Genomic DNA, 25023 nt, shown 5'->3' with positions numbered 1-25023 from the left:
TCTTTTAAAAAATGATAAAATCTAAATTAATATTGCCCCTTTCTTCTTAAACGCACTCTTCTGAAATCCTGAATGTGTGTTAACATGTTGCATATACAATATAAACTTGCGGCAAATACTTTTAATAAAATATGTCATTTTTTTCTGGGTTACTAATGAGGTAGCCACTCATTAATGGCTATCATTTTACATTTGTGAAGTTGTGTTATTACATTGTTTTATGTGTTATAAAATCTTAAAATGCAAAAGGGAAATATATCTTTGTGTGAGATTTCTACAGCACTGTCGAATGTTTTTCTGTCAATTCCACCCAATGCCAAAAAGATCTCAGGAGACATAGATTGTAAATGTATTTTATTTTGTAAGCAACAATCAAAATATATTTGTGTGGCTGATTTCTTCAAATATTAAATGGGATCTTAACAAAATTTGTCCACTTTGATGTATTCTTATACAACTTTGGAATCTGCAAAGACCCTGACTAAAGAAACAGAAGTAATTGCACAACTGCGACTGAAGGTGTTACAGTGCTGCAAATGATACCAGATGTCTTACATTTAACCAAATACACCTTCAGAGGTCCCTTGATTTTGAGCATTAGGAACAATAGAGGAATATACACTGAAAGTATCAGTAATATCTTTTTGCATTGCTTTATTTAAATACAACAGTATCCAACATAGCTGCTAAACACTGGACAATATTTGAAGTCATAAGTACATCCACATGTTCCTCCAAATGACGTTTGGGGTCCTAAAAGAAAAAAATAAGAAAAAGAAAAAGAAAAAGAACCATATTACTGGTAAACAAATTACTTAGATTTTTTTCAGTAGCTGATGAAATTAGTCAAGAAAGCCAAGCCTCGATTTATATTTTACGATGTAACTTTTCTAATATATGGTTATATTTTTTTTAGAATTTCTAAATCTGTTAATTTACTGATAAAATAGATTACACAATGAAAGACTGATTTACACAATCAATGCTATGACTCTGTACCAGAAATTATAAATTGTTATAAATAGTAACAAGAAATTCTATACGGCCTGCAATCATTGATTAAAAAGTATAAGCATTTATGTGTGTCTATAAGCCTGAGTATGTGTGTGTATTTTCTGCCATTCACATATACTGAATGTCTGAGGGGGGTTCTTTACTCAAAGCAGACATACCAATAGGTAAGATGAAATCAACATGAATTCTCAACACTTCCTGAACAATTTTAATTTAATTCCTGTATAATTTTAATATTTCAGGAATAGAGCTTTAAATGATTCAGGAAATATTCTTGGATCAAAAGTCACTGTTAGTAGTTTAAAATTTTAAATACAATTTGGATCAATTCTAAAATGTTAAGAATAAATCTTTCGTGCAGCTATTTTGAAAAAAATGTATCATAGAAGTGTATAAGTACAATCTTTTAACTTACACCTGATCAAATCTATATTTGAAATGTCTGAGTTAAAAATAGGCTTAAAATTGCATTGTAATAATTAAATTAAAATGCTTAATTTATATTTATGTTTAATGCTGAGCTGAAGGAAATATTTCAGCTAAATATGAAAGCTTTGAAATAAAGACTATATACTACACAATAAAAAACTTGCAATTAAAGCATTATTTCCTTATAAGTATTGCTAAAATACCCAACACTCCTAACTTTAAACAAATGTTCATCATTGGAATTATTTCTTGGCTGTTCTCTTCTAAAGTACGATTTCAATACACTTGATTTCTTCTTAAACAACCCAGAGATACAACATGCTACTAATAATTTCAAGTAACCAGACCACAATATTAAATTTTCTTTATTTCAAAAATAAGACTTGGGGTATTTTAGGTGAAAGAGACTGAGAAAGACTGGCAGGAGAAAATGATTATTGGTCTAATTCCATTACAGACAGTTTTGCTTTTGCCATGCAGTAGGCTAAACCAGTGAAGTATTATATTTTAAAAATGATTCTGATGATTATTAAACTTTGCCAATTATATATTTTTCACTTTTATTTTAACTTAGTCACTTTATTTATTAATTGTCATATAAAACCTACGTCAAGAAACCACAACTTCAGAGAGTCATTAATTCAAAAAATATTTACTGAATTTTATAAGGTTCAAAGCTCCGAGTTGGTAATATAATATTATATATTAGATGAAAATAAGTAGTAGGAAAAAACAACAGGGTGACTATATCACATAGGATGAGAAAATAAGATGAACTATATTTCATTTTGGTTTGGAGGGTTCTTGTTGTTTTTAAATTATAATATTCAGAATGTAGTAAGATTTCATTTCACCCATTGTGATATTTTTAAGTCAGACCTTTGCCCCTACTGCTCTATTGGAGTAACTGGTTTTGTAGTGAATTGGTAACACACTTCCCTCGGTTATCTACATTACTTCTTGTGGCAGCTGGGTGATTCTTAGAGATTTCCCATCCAAGAATGGTCCTGGCCCAAACCTACATAGCTTGTGAGATGTGATGGGATCAGAGCATATGGTAGGATGGCTGAAAGCAAAGACAGCTTAGTGTCTTGCATCTGAAATATCAAGATTCTGCCAACATCAGCAATATGATAACCATGTTCCATGAAATGAAAAAAATGTAATCAACATTCTTTAAAAAACAGCCTAATTAATCTGTAGATTCTTTTAATTGGTTGGTGTGTTCCCCTCAACCTTAAGAAAATAGGAACTAAAATATATATTTCATCTTGGAAAAGTGAAAGAGCAAATATTTAAAACCCTTTCTCTTAACTCAGTATAATCCAAGAGGACTCTAAGCTTTCCTAAGAATATTACCTACATATTGATAAACACCAGATCATTTAAAAACTGTTACATATGAAATACATTTACCATTCTATTATCTTCACTGGTAATATTATTTCAAGTAACACTTGAAAAATTAAGTCAAGATGCAAGTTTCCTAATTTATTTCCAGTAAGTAATTTTCACTAAAGATAGTATCTCACAGGTGTATCTGTGATTCACTTCTTTATAGATGGCAGAGAGAATATGACATCAAATAATTCAGTGACCTTTAAAATTAGCATTACATTTACATGACAGAAGAAAAATGTAGAGTGAACGGACAGGGGGGAAAATCATACAGGCCTTAAAATAATTTTAACTGTACAAGAGCATGTTATTATGCGACTGCATAACCAACCTATTATAGTACACCTCACCTGCTTGCCAACATTCTTTATTGCCAGCTGTTCAGGTGTCATCTTATCTTCTTCTTCTACAGCCTGTGAATGAAACACAAAGAACAGAGTTTCAAATTCTAAATTTACTTTTCCCACTGCAAAATAATCACCAAAGATAACAGTGATGATAATTTTCCTCCACTGAACCTTTTATTCAAGTAATTATGGAACGAAAAAGCAATTCTGCTCATCTTCAGAATATCCTTCAGGGTAATGAATACTATTACCATCATCATTTTGAAAATACTTTAAGAGATATGTAAAAGGCACTGAAAATATCAAACTGGACCACCAGCTAACCATTTGGACACTCTTCTGGATTGAGGGATGGCTAAACTGGAAAATAGAAGTACCTGAGGTAGCTGCTACTGACACCATGGTATTAACCAGTTCTAGTCTATCTTCTTATCCTTTTCCTACTTTCACTAGAGTTCTTCCCCAACTTCTCATTGTATTCAGGAAAAAAAACTCACTTCTCCACGAGTGGTATTTAGTAATCACGAATAAAGATTAATTTGAAGTTTTCAACATCAAAAAATACTTCAATTAAAAGCCAAATCGAATAAAAATTAAATCAATCAAATCGACAAAATACACAAGCTACTTCCAACTATTTCCAGTTTGCTATAAACTCTTATGTGTGTGATAAATTTTCTAGTAGAGTAATTCTGAAGTAATTTGGAAATAATTACAGCATTTAGATCAGCTGCCACCACTGCTCTCCTCTCCCAAAAACAGTACCACTACAAAACTTCTTTATTGAGAGGTCTGAGTTTAAGGAATCTCTTTCTTAACAGTGTGGCTATGTTACTGCTTGAAATTAGGACTCTGAATCAGGTGAACTCCCGGTCTATGATTTATTCATAGCATCTGATATATGGAAAAAAAAGAAAATTTAAGGATCACCAACTTTATGAAATAACACCATGGCACTGCAAATATGGTTACAAAAGGGGATAAAATGGTGGTGGCAGAAAGCAGGAAACCAAAATCCCAGCGAGGGTTAGATTTGGATACTCTAAATTTAATAATCTTGCAGCTGCCAAATTTCTTCATGTGTGAACAATGAACATGTAAGAAATGCAATCATCAGACATTTCCCATAAACTGGGAAGTTTGGCTGCATTTCACACCTTCTTAATAGTTTTGTAAACAGAGAACTTGAAAATGAGCAAAGATGGCAAGTGTCTAATTTTATAAATGGACAAACTATCTAGAGAATTTCTCCAGTAGAACCTGCCTAAAGAGAAAAGACAGTGAATAAGTACTGTATATACTGATTATTAGAGTATACATATTTACACATCATTAGGAAATATATTTATGACTCATAAAACTCAAAGAAGGAAAAATAAGGTTAATAACACTCCAAATCTAGAATTCCCTAGACAGAGAATATGTTCATTTTCAGAGTCAGATGTCACTCTATTATTCTCAGCTAGTTAAACAAGTATTTCCTAACTGGGAAATTGCTTCTCTCACTATCTCAATGTTTTACACATATGGATACACTGCAACACATAAAAAGTTTGTCTTTCTAAATTACTTTTACAAATTATGATACTACACCTTACCAACTGACTTGAAAACATATTAGATGAATGGAACAATTCACATAAGTTTGTAATCTATATCCATTCAGGGTTAGCTGTTCTAAGTACATGCCGACAACAGTACTTTACAGTATTGGAAGGAGGTAAGAGTTTTGGAATTTGGCTCAAAATACCAAACCATGTACAAAATAGTCAACATGGAGTATTTTGGAGTATTGCAAATATCAAAGAGGGCAGACATGCAAAGATGAAAGTCAAAAGCATTTAAATCACTGACCTTATTGGAAAGGTTAAACAGAATGTAAGAAGCTCTAACTCAATTTTAAAAATCTTTTACATCATTTAACCACTTTACCAATTAGTTTTTCCACTTCCAATAATTAAAAAAGAGAGTTCACAAACTCTTTGAGAAGTGCAGATGGCAAAAAGTACTCCCAGCCATAGATGCCATCTGGAAAATGAGGAGCAGCTGTAGATTTAGGCATATACTAAGGTTGCAAACCCCCATGACAAAAGAGTAAGCACATCTCTTACATTCTTAGACCAGATCAGGCGAAATCACCACATCAAAACCCTAAATAATTTCTCCATCTACCTAAGTTACCTATATCTCATTTACCATCTGGGCAAAACCAGTTTGTCTTCATTCATAGTTCTAATCTGGCTAGTCACCAAGGAAAATTAAGAAATGGTAGCAGCAGAAACAAATGAAATTCAGGCACAGGCAGTGTCCTCACTAGGGGAACTTCTGTGTTTATGGCAACTTCTGTGATTTGGCATCAAATTTTGCTTTTGCATTCGTGCTCTTCGGTTTACTCAACCAACAAAAAAGCACTGAAAATGTTTGTGGCTATTCACACTAGAAACGTTTTTAACAGTTTATCAACAAAGACCCCCAGATGGCTATCCCATCATGCACGGTCTGCACAGTTCTAAGAAATTCCTGAAATTTGGTCTGTTATGTTATAATCCCCTCAGACGTACCCCAATCTCAAAAAGGTTTTTACTAAACCCATTAATATCATTCTCTTTTTTTATGGTAATAGTAACATTTCTCAAATGGAAAACTTGTTATCTCAAATTCTACCATACATTTACCCTTTAACAAACATGGTTTATATCCTTGGCACTTCATTAATAGTCTCTTAAGGATCCCTGCCAGGTGAGTGCCAATGGACTCAGTCTTCTTGAACTTTCTGAACACCTTAGAGCTAATCAAATATCTGTTTTCTCTTCTAATCCCTTCTTTAAACTCTGCTTTTCTGACATGACATCTCTTGTTCCCCTTCACATTTCTCTGACTATTCCTTGGGCTTCTTTTTTCTCTATGACATTTTAAGTTTGTTCACTCTATATCATGTCATATTCCCATTTAAAGCACATGCTTTCAAAAATCATTTATATGGTATTTTTCACCATTAAACACTCTGCATAATTGCTAGTGGATTTCAAGATAATGTATTTTACTTCTTGATTTTTATATCGAGTCAGTGCACTGACAACTGAAAATCACATTATGGGTTTGAAGGTTGAGACTAAGTTTAAAGAAATAGCTTTTATAAAACACACTTGGGAAAGCAAAATTAACAAACATAAAACAGTTAAAAAACTATCTGAGAAAGTATAAGAGGTGTGAGTACAGAGAACAATAAAACTGGCTTTCCTATAACCACCAGGAATTATACATTAACATACACATGTTTACAAATATTAATTTACTGATTCCTTAAAACATCCCAGTGAAGTAATTAAACTACATTTTACATATGAAAATATTAGGCATTATTTCTTTGGGGAAATCACATGTTAATTCCAGCAATGCTTCTATAAACTTTTCCAACTCTTTTTGGAATAGCTTATAACACTCCACTATATTCTATGCATGTCCTCAATAGTAGAATTTTCATCATTTTATATATTCGATAATCACTATTAAGTACTCTGAGCAACAGTTCTTGTTCTTGAAGGAGCTCATATTTGGGCTTTACTTGCCTATACATCTCAAATTATAATGCAATATGACATATACAAAAAAGGAGTGTGCACAAAGAATGATGGGGACACATATAACTGTATACACAAAAAGCAATGAAACTGTGACTCAAACACAGTTTTTATCAGTCTCCAAAGAGCTTAAAGCAATGTTCACTGCAATTTGGGAAATCGTTACTTTTTCATGACACATCCTGGATAATAAAAGAGCCAAACCCATGATTAAGTGACACTGAACAGCATAAATTCTTTCTAAAAATCTTCTAGGGAATCTGATTTTAAAATGTAATTAAGTGAAACAAGGGTATAAAATAAAGAGCGTGTGTGTGTATGTGTGTGTGTGTGTGTGTGTGTGTGTGTGCGCGCGCGCGCGCGCATGTATGATAGAAACTGTAGTTCAGCTTCTTGAAAAAATTTTCTATGGCAGAGCCTATTAGCTGCCTACCAAATATACATTTTCCCTTTCTTCTTCTGCCAATGAGATAAAACGAGAAGTGCTGGGTTGGAACTACGAAAAAATCCTGAAAGAGAACTTATTTATCTGGGAGATATCCCCCTTTGCCCTGCCATTTTTCCTGTTAAAAAACTGACTGGAACTCAAATGGAATGGCTATAGTTCTAGCAATCACCCTGAAATCGTGGGGAGATCTAAAGGATAGAAGCCAATATAAGGAAAGTGAAGCAAAAGATAGGATTCTGGGTCTACAGTGACTTCAAAGTTTCATACTGGCCTTGAAATGCAAGAGACATAGATTTCTATCTTGTTTAAGCCATTGTTATTTTGAGGTAACACAATCTTAGATATAAGTAACTGCTGTTTAGTGCAAAAACTGAAAGTAATTCAGGATTTACATAAAGTATATAATTCCTCTACTTTGCACCTTAGAGGTGACACTATTAACATGTGAGACAGAGAAATATCTTTGAAAAAGGGAAGGAAGGTAAGATAGTAGGAACTTTTCATATTGTCATACAGTTTAATTTTTTATACATAACAGTAGGTTGTAAATATTTCTCTAAGTTAGTACTTATAGAATTTTATTCTTCATAATAAAACCTTAGAAGACAACCAAAAGAGAATATGTTGGTTTACAGAGTTATATGCATTTAAAACTGAAAGATAAAATTGGAAGATGGCCTCAAAAAATGTTGTAATTACTTTACTTTCCCACTAGTGGTTTATTTTCCCAAACCACTTTTTTTTAATTTGGAAAGAAATTTTCAACTTATAATTTTAACTTTTTTTTGACTACTTAATAACAGGTTAAATTTTTTTTACTTATTTACGTGTCATTTGTCTTCAGTGAGTTTAATTCTTTATTTTTAAAGAATTCTTTAGATATTATGCATTTTTTGGATACCGCCCTTATATACAAATATTTTCCCCCAGTGTGACTTGTTACAAACATTTAATAAATATTACTTATTATTTTTACTGCAGACAAACTTTACTGTCGAATTATCAAAAACTTAAAAGGTCACTAGTAGTCTTACTAGAATTAAAGTAATCTTTGGGAAGCTTGACATCGGCTTTACAATATTGGGTCTTTCCATTCAGAAACTATGGATTTTATTCACAAATGTTTTTAGTATTATTCTAATAAGTCATATATGTTTATATATCGACATTTCTTATGGCAGTTATTCCTAAGTATTTTATAATTTTGGATACTACTGTGAACTGATTTATCTATTATAGTCTTCAACTGGTTTCAGTCTATGTAACTGCATGGTTGCTAGCTACACAATTCTCGATTATAAGAGTTCTAACAGTTCTCCAGTTTAGTCTTGAATTTCTATGTTTGATTGCAAACATATACTATCATATTTAAATAACGATAATCTGACCTGATATTCCTAATACTTATATCTTATTTTGTTTTTCTTATCTTATTGCATTAACATAAAAAAAGATTTTCCTATTTAATATAGCTAATGTAGTAAACCAAATATAATCATATAATTACATATTTTATATCCAAACTTTCTCTCAAGTTCTAAGTAGGCAATATTTCTACCTGAAAAGTAAACTGTCAGAACTCAGAATTATAGGGCTACATGTTTAATTTTTATGTTTCTATACTGTTCTTAAAATGCTCTTTTATAATTCATTTTTTCACTTGCACATTCATTTATAAATATCCAATCAAATATCATCATTATTTTAAACACTGATGCATCCTAGCACGAATAAATTAGGAGATGTGGAATAAAAGAGTTGTGAGTGTTGCAATTCAATAATTAGAGAAATCAATGACTAATAATCAAGCAGAATTTCTGTGTGAAATTCAGACCTGAAATCTTAAAGTTAGAACAAAGGAATTTAATTATTTTCTAACCTCCTTTTACTTTAGGAGTTAATTGGCACCTAACAGTAATTACCTTAATTTAAAACCTCAACCAATTAAAAAGAATACTAAGAAAAATTGGTAGCATGGGCCTTTCTTTTTATATTTTAAGTGTTACTAAAAACTCCACCACATTCTCTTTCAATCACAGAGGGAATTACATTCCCAAATTTGGACTCCTTCATATCACAGCTTACACATTGTTTTCATTTTACAACCAAACCTTACAAGTTTTTGAGTACTACAGAGATTTTTTAAAACTGTAAAATAGCAAAAAAACTTCTGTGGATGGGCAGCAGTAACCATAAATAGGTTATTTCCTGGCAGTGGTACCAATATGAATTTACTTAAACTTGTAATGTTACAAAGAAAAGAAAACCATTCCTAAGACTGCTGAATAATAACTTGTCATAACTTTTTAACTTATAAAAGGTTAACTGTTTTAAGTATGATAAACTAGTTTTTCTCTCTTAATCTTCACAGCATAAAAACATATACTAGAAAGATAAAAAATATTTTCCCTTAGTATAGAACCAAGAGGGATTTCCAGCCAGAACGCTACATATTAACCAGGACATTCCCTTCAGCGCCAAACCTAATTTTGTTGGAATTTAGCTTTGTATGAACCCAGCAACCATTTTTCAAAGCTCAAGTCTCTTAAAAGATGTCGCTGCTACACTTGGCAAATTTTATATACCATCTTTTGATTTGTATTTCTTTTCGCAAGATGTGCTTAATTTAAAAAGAGAAATGTTATTTTTTTAGTGTGACAATCAACACCAGTTTTAATTGTCAACAAAATCTTAAGCTCTAGCCCCTACCATTAATTTTTAGTCCCCATTTCTAACTGTTCATTTAAAATGCAACTCTTTATCTCCTTTCTCAATCCTTCTATTTCTACCTAAATTGGGAATGTTAATGGTACCACCATTCTTCTAGTCATCTAGTCAGGAAACCTTGAATTCATCTTTGATTCCTCCTTCTTCTTTCACTTCATTTATCCAACTGGTGCCATGTTTTCTTTGTCCATTGATGCCTCCATTCTCACTGCCTCTACAATAATCCAGACACTTAGTACCTTTTGTTTGAGTAATAGCAAGCTCCTCCTAAACAGAATCTACATTTACAGCACTCATTCTTCTAAACTATTGTCAATTAAGTTTCTAAAGTCAGATTCTGAGTATATCATGCCCCTGATCAAAAATAACTCTATTCTGATATTACAAACCCTGTTACTTGACTTAATAACTTAAAAAAAAAAAAAAAAAAACCCAAAAAACCCTTTATTCCCCATTATCACCTTCATGCATTACGTACTCTAGCCACACAGATTCTGAAACATGTCTTTGCCTTTTCTGTCTCTCCTAGTCTTTGCTGGTGATATTCATTTTGCCTGGGGTAACATGTCTCTGTATGTCTAAATCTTATTTAAATGCTTTAACATCTAGTACAAATGTTCTCTAAGAGTCTCCTGAGTCTCCCCCCATCTGAAAGCATAAGCCTCTGAACTTCTATAGTACTTCACATGGACTTTTCTATGACAGTATTCTCTAACTTCTAACTTGAATGAGTACACAAAATCTCCCGGAAATCTCGTTAAAATGTAGATGGTGATTCAGTAGGTCTGAGAGTCTGCATTTCCAATAAGAGCTCAGGTGATACTGATGCAGCTGGTCTGTGGACAATTTCAATACCAACGTGTTATGGAACACACCAATTATGGCCTAGAACTCTGATTATTTATCAGCTTTTCTTATTGCTCCCATTTTCCTATAAATGAGGGAAGGATCCCTGCCTGTATAGGAGATATTCAATATACTTGTAAACATAACACTGTATAATGTATATATGTATGTGTGTGTGTGTGTGTGTGTGTGTGTGTTTTACAAACTAGATTTTCAACCCATTGATGAGTTGTAAGCCTTATGTATTTGTGTCTAATACCTGTGTGTCTCATTGAAACAGAATGAATGGAGTCAAATAAGAAAGAAAATAGAATATATCACATGTAACAAGGATAAACATTGTTTCATAAAATGTTTGTTACAATTATATATACACACATATACATAAACATTTGCATGTACTGAGCCAAAATGTAAAATCTATTCTTTATGTGGCTTTGGTCAAAAAGTTGGAAACACTTGTTAGGAGTTGAATCACATCCCGCCAAAAGGTACACTGAAATCCTAGCCTGGTCAGAGATTGAATTTATGCTGCCACAAGCCAAATACCTGGGACTAACAGAAGCTGAAAAAGAAAGGATCCTCCCCTAAAAGCTTCTGAGGGAGCATAGCCCTGAAATAGTTTGATTTTGGACTTCTAGCCTCCAGACTGTGAGGGAATAAATTTGTTAAGGCTCCCAGTTTATGATAGTTTGTTAAGGCATCTCCAGGAAAATAACACAACATAGAAGATATATTTTAGTCATAGCTCAAGCTATTTTCTTAATTTCAAAATTGTAAAAGGACATAAAACTATGAACAAAAACATTATCATGGCCACATATATTTAGCACGCAATAAACATTTCCAGAAGATTGTGCAAAATATAACTTTTTTAACATCTTCATAAAAAGTGGTCTCCCCTAGTTACTCTTCTTCACATCATCCTGTTTATTTTCTTCATAGCAGTAATCACAATGTATTATTTTGTGTTTATTTACTTTCTGTTCCCCCTACCAGAAAATAAAGTCTGTGAGAACAGGTCTTGCTTCTTACCATATTTCTTCCTACCAAATCCCTAGTGCTTAGCACATAGTAGGTTTTCAATAAATAGTAAATAAAAATACAAAGTTCATAAAATAAATTTTATGTAGCAAGTATTAAATGCTATTGTTGTCTAAAATCTCCTTGCTCCCCTTCCCTTCTAAGAAAAAGTCTTCTGAATAATGAAGACATTTAAAATGTAAAATAATCTTAATTGGTCTACAATAGGAGTTGGCAAACTATAGCCTACGGGCCTAATCTAGCCAGCTGCCTGTTTTGGTATATAAAGTTTTACTAGAACACAGCCTCACTCATTCCTTTAGATATTGTCTAGGGCTACTTTTACACTTCAACAGCAGAACTGAGCAGTTGTGACAGAGTGGATGACCCGCAAACCCTAAAATATTTACTATCTGATCTACAAAATAGGTGACTATTTTAAATTGTATTTATATAATACTTGATATCTAATCAAATATATTCCAAAGATTATTAGGAAATAAATATTAGAAATAATTGTTACCTTATTGTAATTCTTGGCTAATTCCAACATCTCTTTTACCACTGATTCATTGTGTTTACAGTGTTCACTGTAGTCCTGAAGTGTCAAACCTTCCATCCAACTCTTCTTATGCAAATTTAGCAACATCTAAAAAGTATAAAGAAAGAGTAATTATTTTCTTGTATTGAGAATATTTCACTTGTCTTGAGAAACAACTTCACGAAAAACTTTTGGAATGAATTTAAATTTATTAACTTCAATAAACTCTAATAAGAATTCTCTTAAGTTTATATTAATATAATCTAAGGAGTGTTCTGACTGCAGGGCCTTTGCATTTGCTGTCCTTCTGACTTGAAGGCTATTTTCCTTATCTTTGCATGGCTTACCTTCCCTCACTTCCTTAGAGATAGATAGATGCCTTCACTCACTATACTATATAAAAAAGTCACCCCAAACTATCTTAAACATCTTCGTTCCCTTACTCTGCTTTATTATTTTTATAACACCATCAACACCTGAAAATTTTTTCTTGTTTACTACATTTCTCTCTCATTAAAGAGAAATTAACAGGGCTAGGACTTTACCCTGTTTCTTTCAAGATCATCAGGGTCTAGATTCTAGAACAGTATCTAATCATAGCAGACACTCAATAAATATCTGTTGAATAAATGAAACTACTATACTATACACAAGATTGCTAATGGTTCACATAGAAGCTCAGCTTTTAAATGCCAAGAAGATAAAAAGCCATTTACTAAAAGCTTTCTGAGTTTCAGTTTAAATATCTTATGAATTGAAGGCTTGTAGCAGATAATCTCAATTTCTTTCAAATTCTAATATTCCATCCATAATTTAAAAAATTAAAACTTCTTTACTGTCAGAATGAAGAGTTATGAAACTGGGAAGGAAATCACAAATTCACTCAGTTTGCAATCACAACAGCAAACTGGGATCAGACCCTACTAGTGATCAAAGAACTACTATCTTACTTAGTTCATTGTTTTGCAAATTGTCTCCTAGTTCCATGTATATAATCTTGGAAGTTCGTAAATTTTCAAGTTTAGCATCTTAATGATAGTTTTTCTTAAAATCTTATTCTAAAACTGTTCTTCAGTTGCAGACTGCCATTGAGTAAGAGTTTTTTTAATGATTATGCAATGTAAAAAAATGGTGCCTACAGAACAATTATTGTTGTTTTGCCATTAGAACCAGTATACTTTAAGTGAGATCCCTGAGCCATGAAGATGTGAAGAAATCGTTGGAACTGTTTGAGTTTAGCTTAGAAACATTACTTGTTTAGACGTTTGTAACCACACACAGTACAAAGTTTTTCTCATGCTGGAGAATAAACTACATGTCAAAAATCACCCATGAGGCTTTTCAAGACACTAAAGCTCCAAATTCCCTAATGCCCCCTCCTACAGCCCAAAAGCAGCTTGCATAAAAATTAGAAAACTCCAACACAAGAAGCTCCAATTTTTCTGACTGCTTCTCATCTTGGCCACAGATAGTATTTAGAAAATATATCCTCGGGAAATTTTGGTACAGCTGCAACTACATGTGCTATAAAGCTATCTATAATTAAAGGTTGAGAATTAGATTTTACTACTACTTCAAAAGAAAACAAAAAAACTTCCCACAGAGCAGCAGGACATCCCTACCATGCCTGGACAAGGATTCCATTGAGACCCTCAGGTAAAGCTTGGGGTTAAGTATACAGGTTAGTGGGATAAGAGTAAAGGCAAGGCTTCTGGTAATAAGAAAGCAGCGGAACTGAGAAGCCAAGAACATAAACATAACATTAATTAATCTATGTACATAGTTGTATGTTGGTTTTTTATGCCAAGGATGGTGGCTAAGTTTATGGGGTAAAAAAGGGGAAAAAATTATGTAATTAGCTGGATATTTCCAAATAGTTGGATGTAAGATATCAGACTGATAAAATATTTATATACCTAAATGGATTTTTCAGTTTGTATCTGAGTAGAGCCCCTTTTCACAGCCTGTATCTACCCTATGTAAAATTAAAAATAAGTGATCAAAATATACTTCAAGCTATCAACTAAATCTACCACAGCAGATATAAATTTTGGGACATAATCAAGCAACTGGAATAGAGCTGCATGGCTCTGTGTCTCCCTTCAGGCTAAGGAAGAACTGGTCCCTTGGAGCCTCTCACTCATTGCCAAACACCTATGATCTTAGGTGAGTTTATTAGTGACTTTGACCTTTTAAAACAGTAGTTTATCAAACGTAAAATAACAATTTAAAAAAACAGAATTCTTTTTTCAAAGAAAATCTTATGCAGTGCATCCTCCCCATAATATATAAATGAGATTAAAAACTGAGGAGATCTGGTTAAAAGAGGGGGTAACTTACTCCCCCTCCCACTTACCATATGCACTAGAATCCCCTACTAAGGTACCTTTGTGAGGAACAGTTTCAAGTGGTAAGAAAGATCTTTACTACTGATTATTTATGTTTGGACTTGAGAGTGCACGTAGGAACCCAAACTTACTGGCTATCAATAGGACTCAGTGTTCTTAAGATTTTCTTGTCTTTCTCAGAGAGAAAAATAAGAAACTAATTTTTTTTTAGTTAGTTTTCACCCCCATCTTTATTGAAATATAACAGACAATTAGTTGCTTGTATTTACATTGTACACTTCAATGAGTTTTTTTCAATTATAGTTGGCATACAATACCAGTTTCAGTTGCATAGCATAGTGATCAGAGATCCACATAATTCGCAGTTATCACCCCACTAAATCTAGTACCCCTCTTCCCCCTTACTATTTATTACATTATTAACTACCTTCCTCATGCTACACTCTACATCTCCATGTCTATTCTGCAACTATCCATTTATATCTCTTAATCTCTTTGCCTTTTTTTGTCCCCTACCAAACCCCTTCCCATCTAGTTTACTTCTAAATATTCTCTGTATCTATGAGTTTATATAAGAAGCCAATTTGAAGGTTGAGTAATTTTAATACTAAAGAAAAAAAAGCAGTTCTGATTGTAATTTCAAAAATCAAAAGGCAGACTTAAACGTTTGGCATTACCTGAGAGAAAAAAAGTACTTGAAATAATCCTAAAATAGTAGAAATAAAAGAATGCTAATCCACCAAGATGCTCAGTGATTTTAAAAGTAATTAAATTTGAAAATTGCCTGATACTAACAGAGAAACGAATCTAGGTCAAAATATCTGAAAACTGTATTTCCCTTTTGACTCACCTTTAGTTTACCATACGTAAACATGGTAATTTTTTTTAAACTATTACAATATTACAATCTAATTTATTCCTTCCAAATATGGAAAGCGATTAACTTAGTAATTTAGTCATTAAAGGTCATTTTACTGGAGAAGGTAAGTCAATCAGAAAAATCACAGAACTAGAAAAAAGATTTTTATAATTTATTATAAAGCCAAACTGGAATATTTCCTACTTTCTTTCCTGCTTTAGCACCTACCAATAAGGTAAAATGTCTTTCAATATATCTAATAAAATATTCCTTTATTTTATGCTGCAATTCATCAGGAATAAAAAAATATTTGGAACATATCGATGAAATAGGTCAATAATTCAAATTCAAACATACCAGCTAATATCTGAATTTGATTGATCTGAAAGAGATTTTTTTCCTCTTCTAAGATAAAAATTTAAACTTACCTTCTGTTCCAGTTCATTTTTCCGATAGTTAATAGTAATGGAGTAATAATGTCTGTTTAGTCCATGAATTAATGCCTATATAGACAAATGATTTGAAAAAGGACAAATTAATATTTCCATCTACTAAATACAAAAATTATTGACATTGTATAGACAATACCTTTGTCATCTAAAAAAAAAGGCTTTTTATCCTAAATAAAGATTAAATTAAAATATTTTTTTCTTGGCTATATGTTTCGAAGTAAGATTTAGCGGTATGGGTCATACACTCTTCAGAGTATGATATTCGACAGTTTCAGTAGCTCAGTTAACGATAGGGTTTGACCTCATCATAATCCAAATTATAAATTAATTATTCGTAATTATAAAATCATAATGTATTAAATCTGATTTTGATATGTAGAAAACTTATTTAAAAAGAAAAGCATAAAAAGTCATAAGACACTTATTCCTTCACTCACAACATTAATCTGGGATTTCTCTTTTTATTAATTCAGTTTTAACAGATTCAAATAATTGTGTCTGCATGTCTCCAAATTAACAAAGTGGAGCTTGTTCTTTACTAGATCTCTTTAGCTCATGCTCTAATCCAGTGACGAACACACTAACCAGATTTTTTACCACTGCACTTGATCTCCAAGACAAGCAAGCAAATCATAATACAAATTTAAGCTAATGGCATGGCTTTATTAGGAAACAACAACCCTGTATGTGTTAGAATCCATTCACAACTGCTCTAACATTTAGCTCTAGCAGAAGAAGTTCCAGCAAAGTTCCAAGTGGTATTCTGGGGAACCCTCTATCAGCCTAGTAAGACATAAAAGTACAGAAATACATCTTGGACATATTTTCAACAAGTATAAAAACAAAGAAAACTTTGGGGTTAACTCTCAAGAAACTAAAGATAAAGCTAACCAAAACAACTGCCACTTTCTTTAATTATTGGATTTTTATAGTGTAAGTGTTAAGGTGTTGAGGCAGGAGAAGAAGAGGTGGAAAGGAATCATTTAATGAGCATCTGCTTTATACACTATCTTCTAATCTTCACAACAACACAGTAAGGTAGGCTGGTTCCATTTGTATTTTGACAGATGAGGAAAATAAGACATTAATCTTAATTTGTCCCAGTTTATAGCTGGTAAAAGGCAAAGCTAGGATTGCAATTGAAATCTTTCTGACTCCAAAGCTCATGGTTTTTTCTACCATACTATGTTATAATGTATCCTAAGAAATTCTTGGATTAAGTCTGTACTTTAAGGATCAGGATGAAAACCAATAGTCTTATTTTTAAACTTTGGTAGCAAATATCACTCCAGCAAGTACTAAAACATCTTAGATACATACTGTAATAATCCATTCCTATATTCCTAACATCTGTTATAACAGTTGATATACAATATTAAAGTACTAAGAGTATCTACTAAACCCTTAGCCATTTCAATAATCATCAGGAGCAGTGAATTAAATTTCAGTGCGTAGAAATGCCGCACTGTATAGATAAAAAAGTGAAACTAATCAGGGCCTCCCTTAATCTGTACTCAGCTTTGTGCAAATTAGGAAGTACAACCTTTGGGTAGAAGAATTAGAAAAAGGTGCCCAGTTCTCCAAGCAGACACAGCCTGGCTGGGGAGTGGAGCTTAGACTACATTTCAGGTGCCTATTGCCCCTCATCCAAGTGCCTTTGTGTTACATCCTAACTACAAAATTATATAGAATGGCCATATAGTTAATAGCAGTGATGGCCAATAAATACAGAACCCAGACAACAGGCCCAAAGACAGGTCCACGTTTTGGAAATTAACTGTACTACAGAAATACAAAGTTTGGTTATTGAAGGCACTACCTACTTGATTTTTGATCACATTGTTTAGATTAAAGTAGTAAAAATAACACAGGCAGTGTGAAATATTAGCAGGTATAATAACAAAACAAATATAAGTTTAAATCAAATTATATCCTCAAGCAGTCTTCCAATTTCACTTACCTGCTGTGTACCCCCAGTGCATTTATCGAAAATCTTAAGTAAATTGGCCATGTGCAGTTCTCCTTCCACATGAGCCCAAAAGCACAGCCTCTTTTAGCTCAATAAATAAAACATTCTCTCAAATTAACCAGTCTAGTTGACACTGAACTACAAGTTGTGGCGGCATATGCCAAATATAAGATTAGTTTTATCAAGGGGGAGACTAACCTTTGGAAAAGGTCAAATTGTAAATTAAACACCATGTACTAGCAAATGCCATGGTATGTCAGGAAGATAATGGAGAAAGTTATATAGCAAAGGAAATTTCTTAAGACATCAATACTTAACTTTTAAATTTAAACTTAAACATATGATAGACTTAGGAAAATTTAGGCAATTCTTCATTAAAACAGGGTATGTTCCAAAAGCTCATTTATTAATTGGCCATTTGAAATCGGCAACAGTTTCTCACAGGAGCAGTGTTATAAAGCTTGATTTTATAGTATATATTGTGAGCTAAATAAGTTTTCGGTGGCTGACCTGGGAAGGTAGCCAACTTTTATAGCACTGTTTCTGGACAAGATATTTTGGATTTACTTGTTTTCTTTGCCTGCCGCCCTTTCAAAGAAAAGTTCTGCCTAGGTTAGTACTTAGTATCAGTTTAAGATGAAGAATGGCTTGAAGAAGGAACTAGACAGAGGGGAGTTTTAAGATCCCACTGATTAACTTCCAGGTTACTTCTATGCTTCTTTAATTAATCTTTAGAGTAAAGCTTTATAATTTTGTTGGTAAGACAAAATCAAAACAAGTACACAAATAATCATCTCAGTGAAATAAACTTCAAAATCAATTACCATCTGAATTATTTATATTTCTATATTTACTTATTCATGTGAATTATTAAACTTAGGTTTTAGAAATGACTGTGGGAGAATAGGTATCTGATCCAAATAAATGTTGAATTTTGACTAAACTACTGACACATAAATAATAGTGAGAAGGAAGCAATAAACTTAGAACTGCAGTGATATATGAGCAAAGGTGGTAGAAACTTCGGAATAAAAATATAGGCACAGTTTATGAGAGGCAGTCGGCTACCAGGTTGGATGGAATTGTGTTGAATCATATTCATGTAGAGGGACTGTTGACAAATAGTTTCTAAAATAAGATCCTGTACTTTAATGGCTTCCTACATAATGACCATGTCAGATAAGTAAAAGCAACTAAAACCTACCCCAATCATACTTCATTGACATTTCCCATACTATTGAGGTTAGAAGTTATATCTCTATACACTCACTGCTGTGGAAAGCAAACATATTAGAAAACACAGCTTAAACTATATAACCTATTTACAGGTTCTTGATAGGTTAAAAAAGTTTCATGCTCTTAAAAAAGGCATGTTTACTTAGATCTGAAGCAAAATGTGTTTTGTTCTCTCTAGAGAACTGGGTTGCAGAAGGCACAAGTAGAAAAAAAGAGTTTTTGCTAAATACCTTTTTGTGTCTTTTGAATTTTGAACTGCATACATATATTATCTATGCCAAATTAGTTTATTTTCCAAGTATAGTATAAAAGAGTGAGGAACCCTGGTTATGAATATCAGTTCCTACATTAACTCACTGGATAACCTGGGCAAATTACAAACTCTCTGGGTCTCAGTTTCCTCACCTAAAAAATGACCACAAAGGTTTCTTTAAAAAGTATAACTGCTTAATCTGTTTATTAACTGCTGAAAACAATATTTTCCAAGTAGCTTAATTATGTTAGATAATACAACTGTACCCAGGACTATACTTAGAAGTCATAGCCCTAGTACAACGCATCTATGCATCAATATTTACTAAATTTCCATGCAGTTGACAACCAATCTTCACATAGACTATGACTCTTAAGGATCTGAAACATCAGTGAATTTTTTAGTAAAATAGTTTAAAATGTTTCGTTACTAAAATAAAGACCTGTAAACTCTCAATTCCGTACAGTGCCAATAACAGTCAAATGTTCCAAAATAATACAAAGTCTCATATATCAATATAAAAATCTGTAGGGTAGGTATTATACTTTCTCCTCTCTACCAAGATTATTAATGGCTTTTCTCATTTAAAATGAGTTAATATAAATTTTGTCTATGAGCTTTGTCTTTTGGTAGATACTTCAACATTTATTAGTGCTTATAAATTATCATTTTTTTAAAAGCAATATATGTTTCACTGTAGAAAGTTTAAAAATATTTGGAGAAGGAAAAACAAGGAAAAAAATTCCATAATCCTACTACCCAAAGGCAATCAATCTTAACATCCTGGCATAAATATATAGGCACGATTTACAAAATATATATTTGTAAAAAGTAGTACTTGTTTACCTTACTTTGTAATCTCTTTCTTACTTAACGTATTTGGAATTTTCCTCAAATTATTAAAATAGTAATACTTTATCACTACTTTAAGAATAATAGTAAAAAGAAAAACTCATCATTAGAAAAGCATAGTGACTACCAGTATGAGTGCTGATGGTTGCTATCAAATTTCTATCCCCACTACTTGCAAGTTGGTTTACAAGCAAGACTCATCTCAAAACAAACTAGTTTTCCTTTGAAATAAAAGACACAGCCTTTCTGAATGGCTTCTGATCCCCGAGTTAAAAATTCTGCTAATATATATTAAAATTCTATTATGGACATTACCATTCACTTCAGGTTCTTCTGGCTTGTTTTCTTTGTAGCTTGTCTTAGAAAACTAAAATTGTTTTAAGGTGTAGCTTTGTTCTGTCACTTTTTGGCTTGATCCCATTTTAGTGTTTTAGTATTGAAACTGTCTTAATACTGTAAAGCACCCAGATAGATGTCATTCAGATGGGCGCTATATAAACTGTGAAATAAATATATTTACAAATTTTAATTGGAAGGCAAAACAAACTAAAATAAGGAAAAACAATGATGCTGTGGCTGTTATATAACATTTACACAGGTCCTTTTAACTTGGGTTTGGAATCTGCTTTATAAGGTCCATCTTAAATTATACACTATAAGGTAGGACCAAAAAACACAAAGTGGACTGTTGCAGAATTAGATTTTGAATATTGATTATACTCAATTTTTAAGGTTAAAAAAGCAGTGTTTATATTTAAAAAATGAAATCTGCAACAGGTGGCTGCTGACTTGCAATTAGTAAAAACTTCTGGCAGAAACATACCATGCAGTAATCACAATGATCTTGGATTGTGAGATGCTACTTAACCTTTTGCAAAAAAATAATGAAGTAGTATGATGCTATGGGGGTTTATAAGAAAGGTCATTATCACAAGCTAAACAGGTCCAATAATATATTCTCTTGGAACATGCAAGCATGGGCTTGTCTGTACCCAATCAAAAACACTGGTAGCTTATTTCATACTCATTATACTTTGCAGTTTTCCCTAACTTACAATTTTTTTTTTTCAAAAGCAACACACCTCAAATCCTTTGAAACAAAACATTTCATTCTGATGATTTCAGATGAGTAAGTGCAACAAAAGTAAACCTCTAAAAGTATAAAGTTATCAAAGTGTAACCAAGGCTTAACCATGGTTAACTGTCAAAGCCACAACTCCCCAAAGACAGAGCAAGGTTGATTCAGAAGGGGAGCAGGAATAGCTACTATAAAGCCTTTGTCCTATGTGTTCTATGTAACCAAACATGGTATTTCTGTCCTTTTAATTAATCTTCAGAGAAGCAATTAACTTTATAAACATGGGTTGTGGTGCATTTAAAAACACATTTAAAATAATTTTTAAAGACCATAACGGTTTGTGTAAAAACAATGAGGTATGTGAATTGAATGATAGAAAGAAAACAATCACTCAGGAGGATATTAAGTGTCTCAATAAATGTAACAGTGGTGGTAGACATCACTTGAACAAGATATGAACTCTGATCAAAGATAATATATAGATGTGTTTTATAGGATTCATTTGTAAAGTGGGGATTAAACTAAAAAAAGTAGAGAATTTTAAGTACCATTTACGAATTGTTTCTGGGACCTCCTAAAGTTTACACCAATGTTCCCATGATTTGCTGCTATGAGAAATGTCTACTAACCAATCAAGAATGATACCTAATGCATTCTACCTGCAACTGGTATTGGTCCTTTACTACAATGTTACCCACGCACAGCCATAAGGTTATTATCTCAAGATAAAGGTTCTAGTATGCTTTCAAAAAGGGTGTCCTCGAACTGTTAGGAAAGTTTAAAGTTTCCACTGAAAACTGACTCATATCTGAGCAAATCTAACATTTACATCACATTTCCATAATCTTCTTTTAAAGCACAAGAAAAATTAATTGTAAACAAATGGAAATACTAAGTATTATATCTTAGAATGGCCATTTATAACAACTTTTAAAAGGTAAAACAGTTTTAAACACATTATCAAATACAGGCATTACCTGGATAGATGGCTTGTTTAAGTGACCCAGATTAGAAGTTGTTTGTCTTGGTTCATGTCCTAGGACCATCATATTAGCATTGATCAATCTGAAGGCATCAATAACAACCTGTAAAAACAAGGTGTCAGGTCAATTCTTTTTTAAAAAGCAAGTGATGATGCCAAGCAACAGTGGACAAAGCATGATCAATTTGCATCTGTTTCTGGCCTATTTCCAGAAAATCATTTAATTATAATATTAATAAAAAAGAACCTCCTGCTGACTGTGCCATTGGCACACCACCCTCAATCTTGTAATGTAAGGTGACACCAATTATTGCAATTTTCATGAAGCAGTAAAGAAAAATATTAACTCTGCATCTTTATTATTGAAATACGTCATTACTAAACTCACACCAAACAGCCTTCAATTGGTGTGCATATGTTTGTCACCTAAATTTTACCTAATCAAAATGAATGACAAAGAGAAACTAAAACTGAAAGTGAGCACAAGCTAAGGGACCACATCTAAAGCCCAGTCCTGTCACATCAATTACACCACCACAATACTTGAAATGACAACAAAATTACAACCAGCAAGGCACTTGCTCCACGTATTCTCTTCTAGTCAGATACCTTTTACTTCTTGTGACTCTAAAAGACTTTATACCTTGTCTGATGGCCTTAAATATCCAAGCCACTGTCAAGAATAGGAAGCACAATACAAGAAAATCAAGGTCATCTGTGCTTTAAGGCAGGAACATGGTATAGAATTATATGGCCCTAAATTCATAGTAAAGAAATAACAATAGGTATCCTCTTTATGCTAAGTATATTCAATGTTTCTGTATAGAAAGACTTCAAATTCTTACATGACAGAATATCCTCTGTTAGTTCTTACATATTAAGAAATTTAAGAAGAATTACATACTACCGTATTGCTTTTTTCTGTTTATTATCATGGATTTTAAAAAACTCGTTAAAGCTTTTAAATGTTGTGAAGTTTTAAGTAAAGCACTGGGACTTTAAGACAGATGCCTCTTTCAGGGAATTAAAATCAATTACCTGGAGAATAAACTCAACACATTTGTCACATAAAAAAATCTTAAAGCAGCATAATATAGTATTTCTAAATTTGCCTTTAACAGTGTTAAACACCTGAGATTTATCAACATTTTAAAAGCTATTGCTAAGTATACTGGTTCTCATTTGTATACTTATTGAGGATATCAAGAGATTAAAATTAAATTTATTTTCATTAAGCCAACTGAAATTTAATCAAGTCTGAAAAACCTGTAATAAGTATTACTACATGCTGTATGCCAAATAAAGTTGAAAGGAAGCAAGGAAGGGAGGGAGGGAGGGAGAGAGGGAGAAAGAGAGAGAGAGAGAGAAAGAGAGAAAGAGAGAGAAAAAGAAAGAGAGAGAGAGAAAGAGAGAGAGAGAGAGAGAGAGAGAGAGAGAGAGAGAGAGAGAGAGAGAGAGAGAGAGAGAGAGAGAGAGAGAGAGAGAGAGAGAGAGAGAGAGAGAGAGAGAGAGAGAGAGAGAGAGAGAGAGAGAGAGAGAGAGAGAGAGAGAGAGAGAGAGAGAGAGAGAGAGAGAGAGAGAGAGAGAGAGAGAGAGAGAGAGAGAGAGAGAGAGAGAGAGAGAGAGAGAGAGAGAGAAAGAAAGAAAGAAAGAAAGAAAGAAAGAAAAGAAAGAACCCTTTCTAAAAGGCTGTCATGAAGAGCACCAAATACAAACTTAGATCAAAGTATTACGACAAGTGATTCAATCTAAGGTCTCTGTCCACTCTGGTAGACCAAAAAGAAAGGAAAAAAATCAACTTTGAATTCTGCTTTTATTTTTAACAGTTTGAATTTCCCCAGATTCCTCTTGCCTCAAAATAAAACCAAGTATCCTCAGAACATGCATGATTTAATAGTTTGTGAAAACTTTTTTCTTTTCATACAATAACTGCAATCCAGACTTAACTTTCACATTTATATATAAATAAATATGGCCTAGGTTTGTATCTCGTCCTTATACTTTAAAAAATTTTCTAATCATGCTTTTCCATAAAGCAATAATAAAAATAGGTACTAATATCAGACATGCTTTAATCAGATATTACAATGAACATTTTTAAAAGTTGTTTAAAAAAAATATGGAAGTAAATTTTTCTAACATTTTCTACTAAAAAAAACACATAAAATAAAATTAAAATGTAGGCAAAAGAAAAGTGACCATCTTGATTGATAGATGTACAATTTAAATATAGAATTAAGAACTTCCACCCTTACTATTAGTGGTAAATATTTAAGAACAAAGCATCGTTTTGGTCCAATTATTTTTAGAATATTTTGATTCCATTTTAAGATTTCTACAAAATTATAAAAATTCTATTATATAACAAACAAAATGCCTATATACTTTTTTTTTTTTAATAATAAACACTTTCAAACTAAAACGGACAGCTACTTTACATGCAAAAATCTCTGTAATATTTCTGGGGAATATTATACGCAGGTGTGAAACTTCATAAAAAAGAAATGAAAATACCAGCTATGCAGATATCATGGTCATTTAAAAACAAATCTAAAATAAAAATTTTAAACTCTATTAAAAAATTAAGAGAAAACTTCAAGAACTTAATATACTGTTCAACTACCGATGGCCTATGTTAAA

General features: G+C 32.4%; 1 protein-coding gene across 1 annotated transcript in view; it reads right to left on the bottom strand.

Annotated features, from left to right (window-relative positions):
* Positions 1-337: 337 nt before the first annotated feature.
* The window catches only part of PSMD14 (proteasome 26S subunit, non-ATPase 14), an 84953-nt gene continuing 60267 nt past the window's right edge, over positions 338-25023 (bottom strand). Inside the window, exons 8-12 of the mRNA XM_006921121.3 lie at positions 22379-22486; positions 15990-16064; positions 12337-12462; positions 3192-3254; positions 338-753 (exon numbers count right to left, since the gene is read on the bottom strand). Coding sequence (XP_006921183.1) covers positions 655-753; positions 3192-3254; positions 12337-12462; positions 15990-16064; positions 22379-22486 — 471 coding nt within the window. The 3' untranslated portion in view covers positions 338-654. The remainder of the gene's footprint in view (positions 754-3191; positions 3255-12336; positions 12463-15989; positions 16065-22378; positions 22487-25023) is intronic.

This window comes from Pteropus alecto, unplaced genomic scaffold (assembly GCF_000325575.1).
Source record: "Pteropus alecto unplaced genomic scaffold, ASM32557v1 scaffold3, whole genome shotgun sequence".
Taxonomy (NCBI): domain Eukaryota; kingdom Metazoa; phylum Chordata; class Mammalia; order Chiroptera; family Pteropodidae; genus Pteropus; species Pteropus alecto.
The sequence above is the reverse complement of the archived record's forward strand: the minus strand, read 5'-3'. Positions and strand labels throughout refer to the sequence as shown.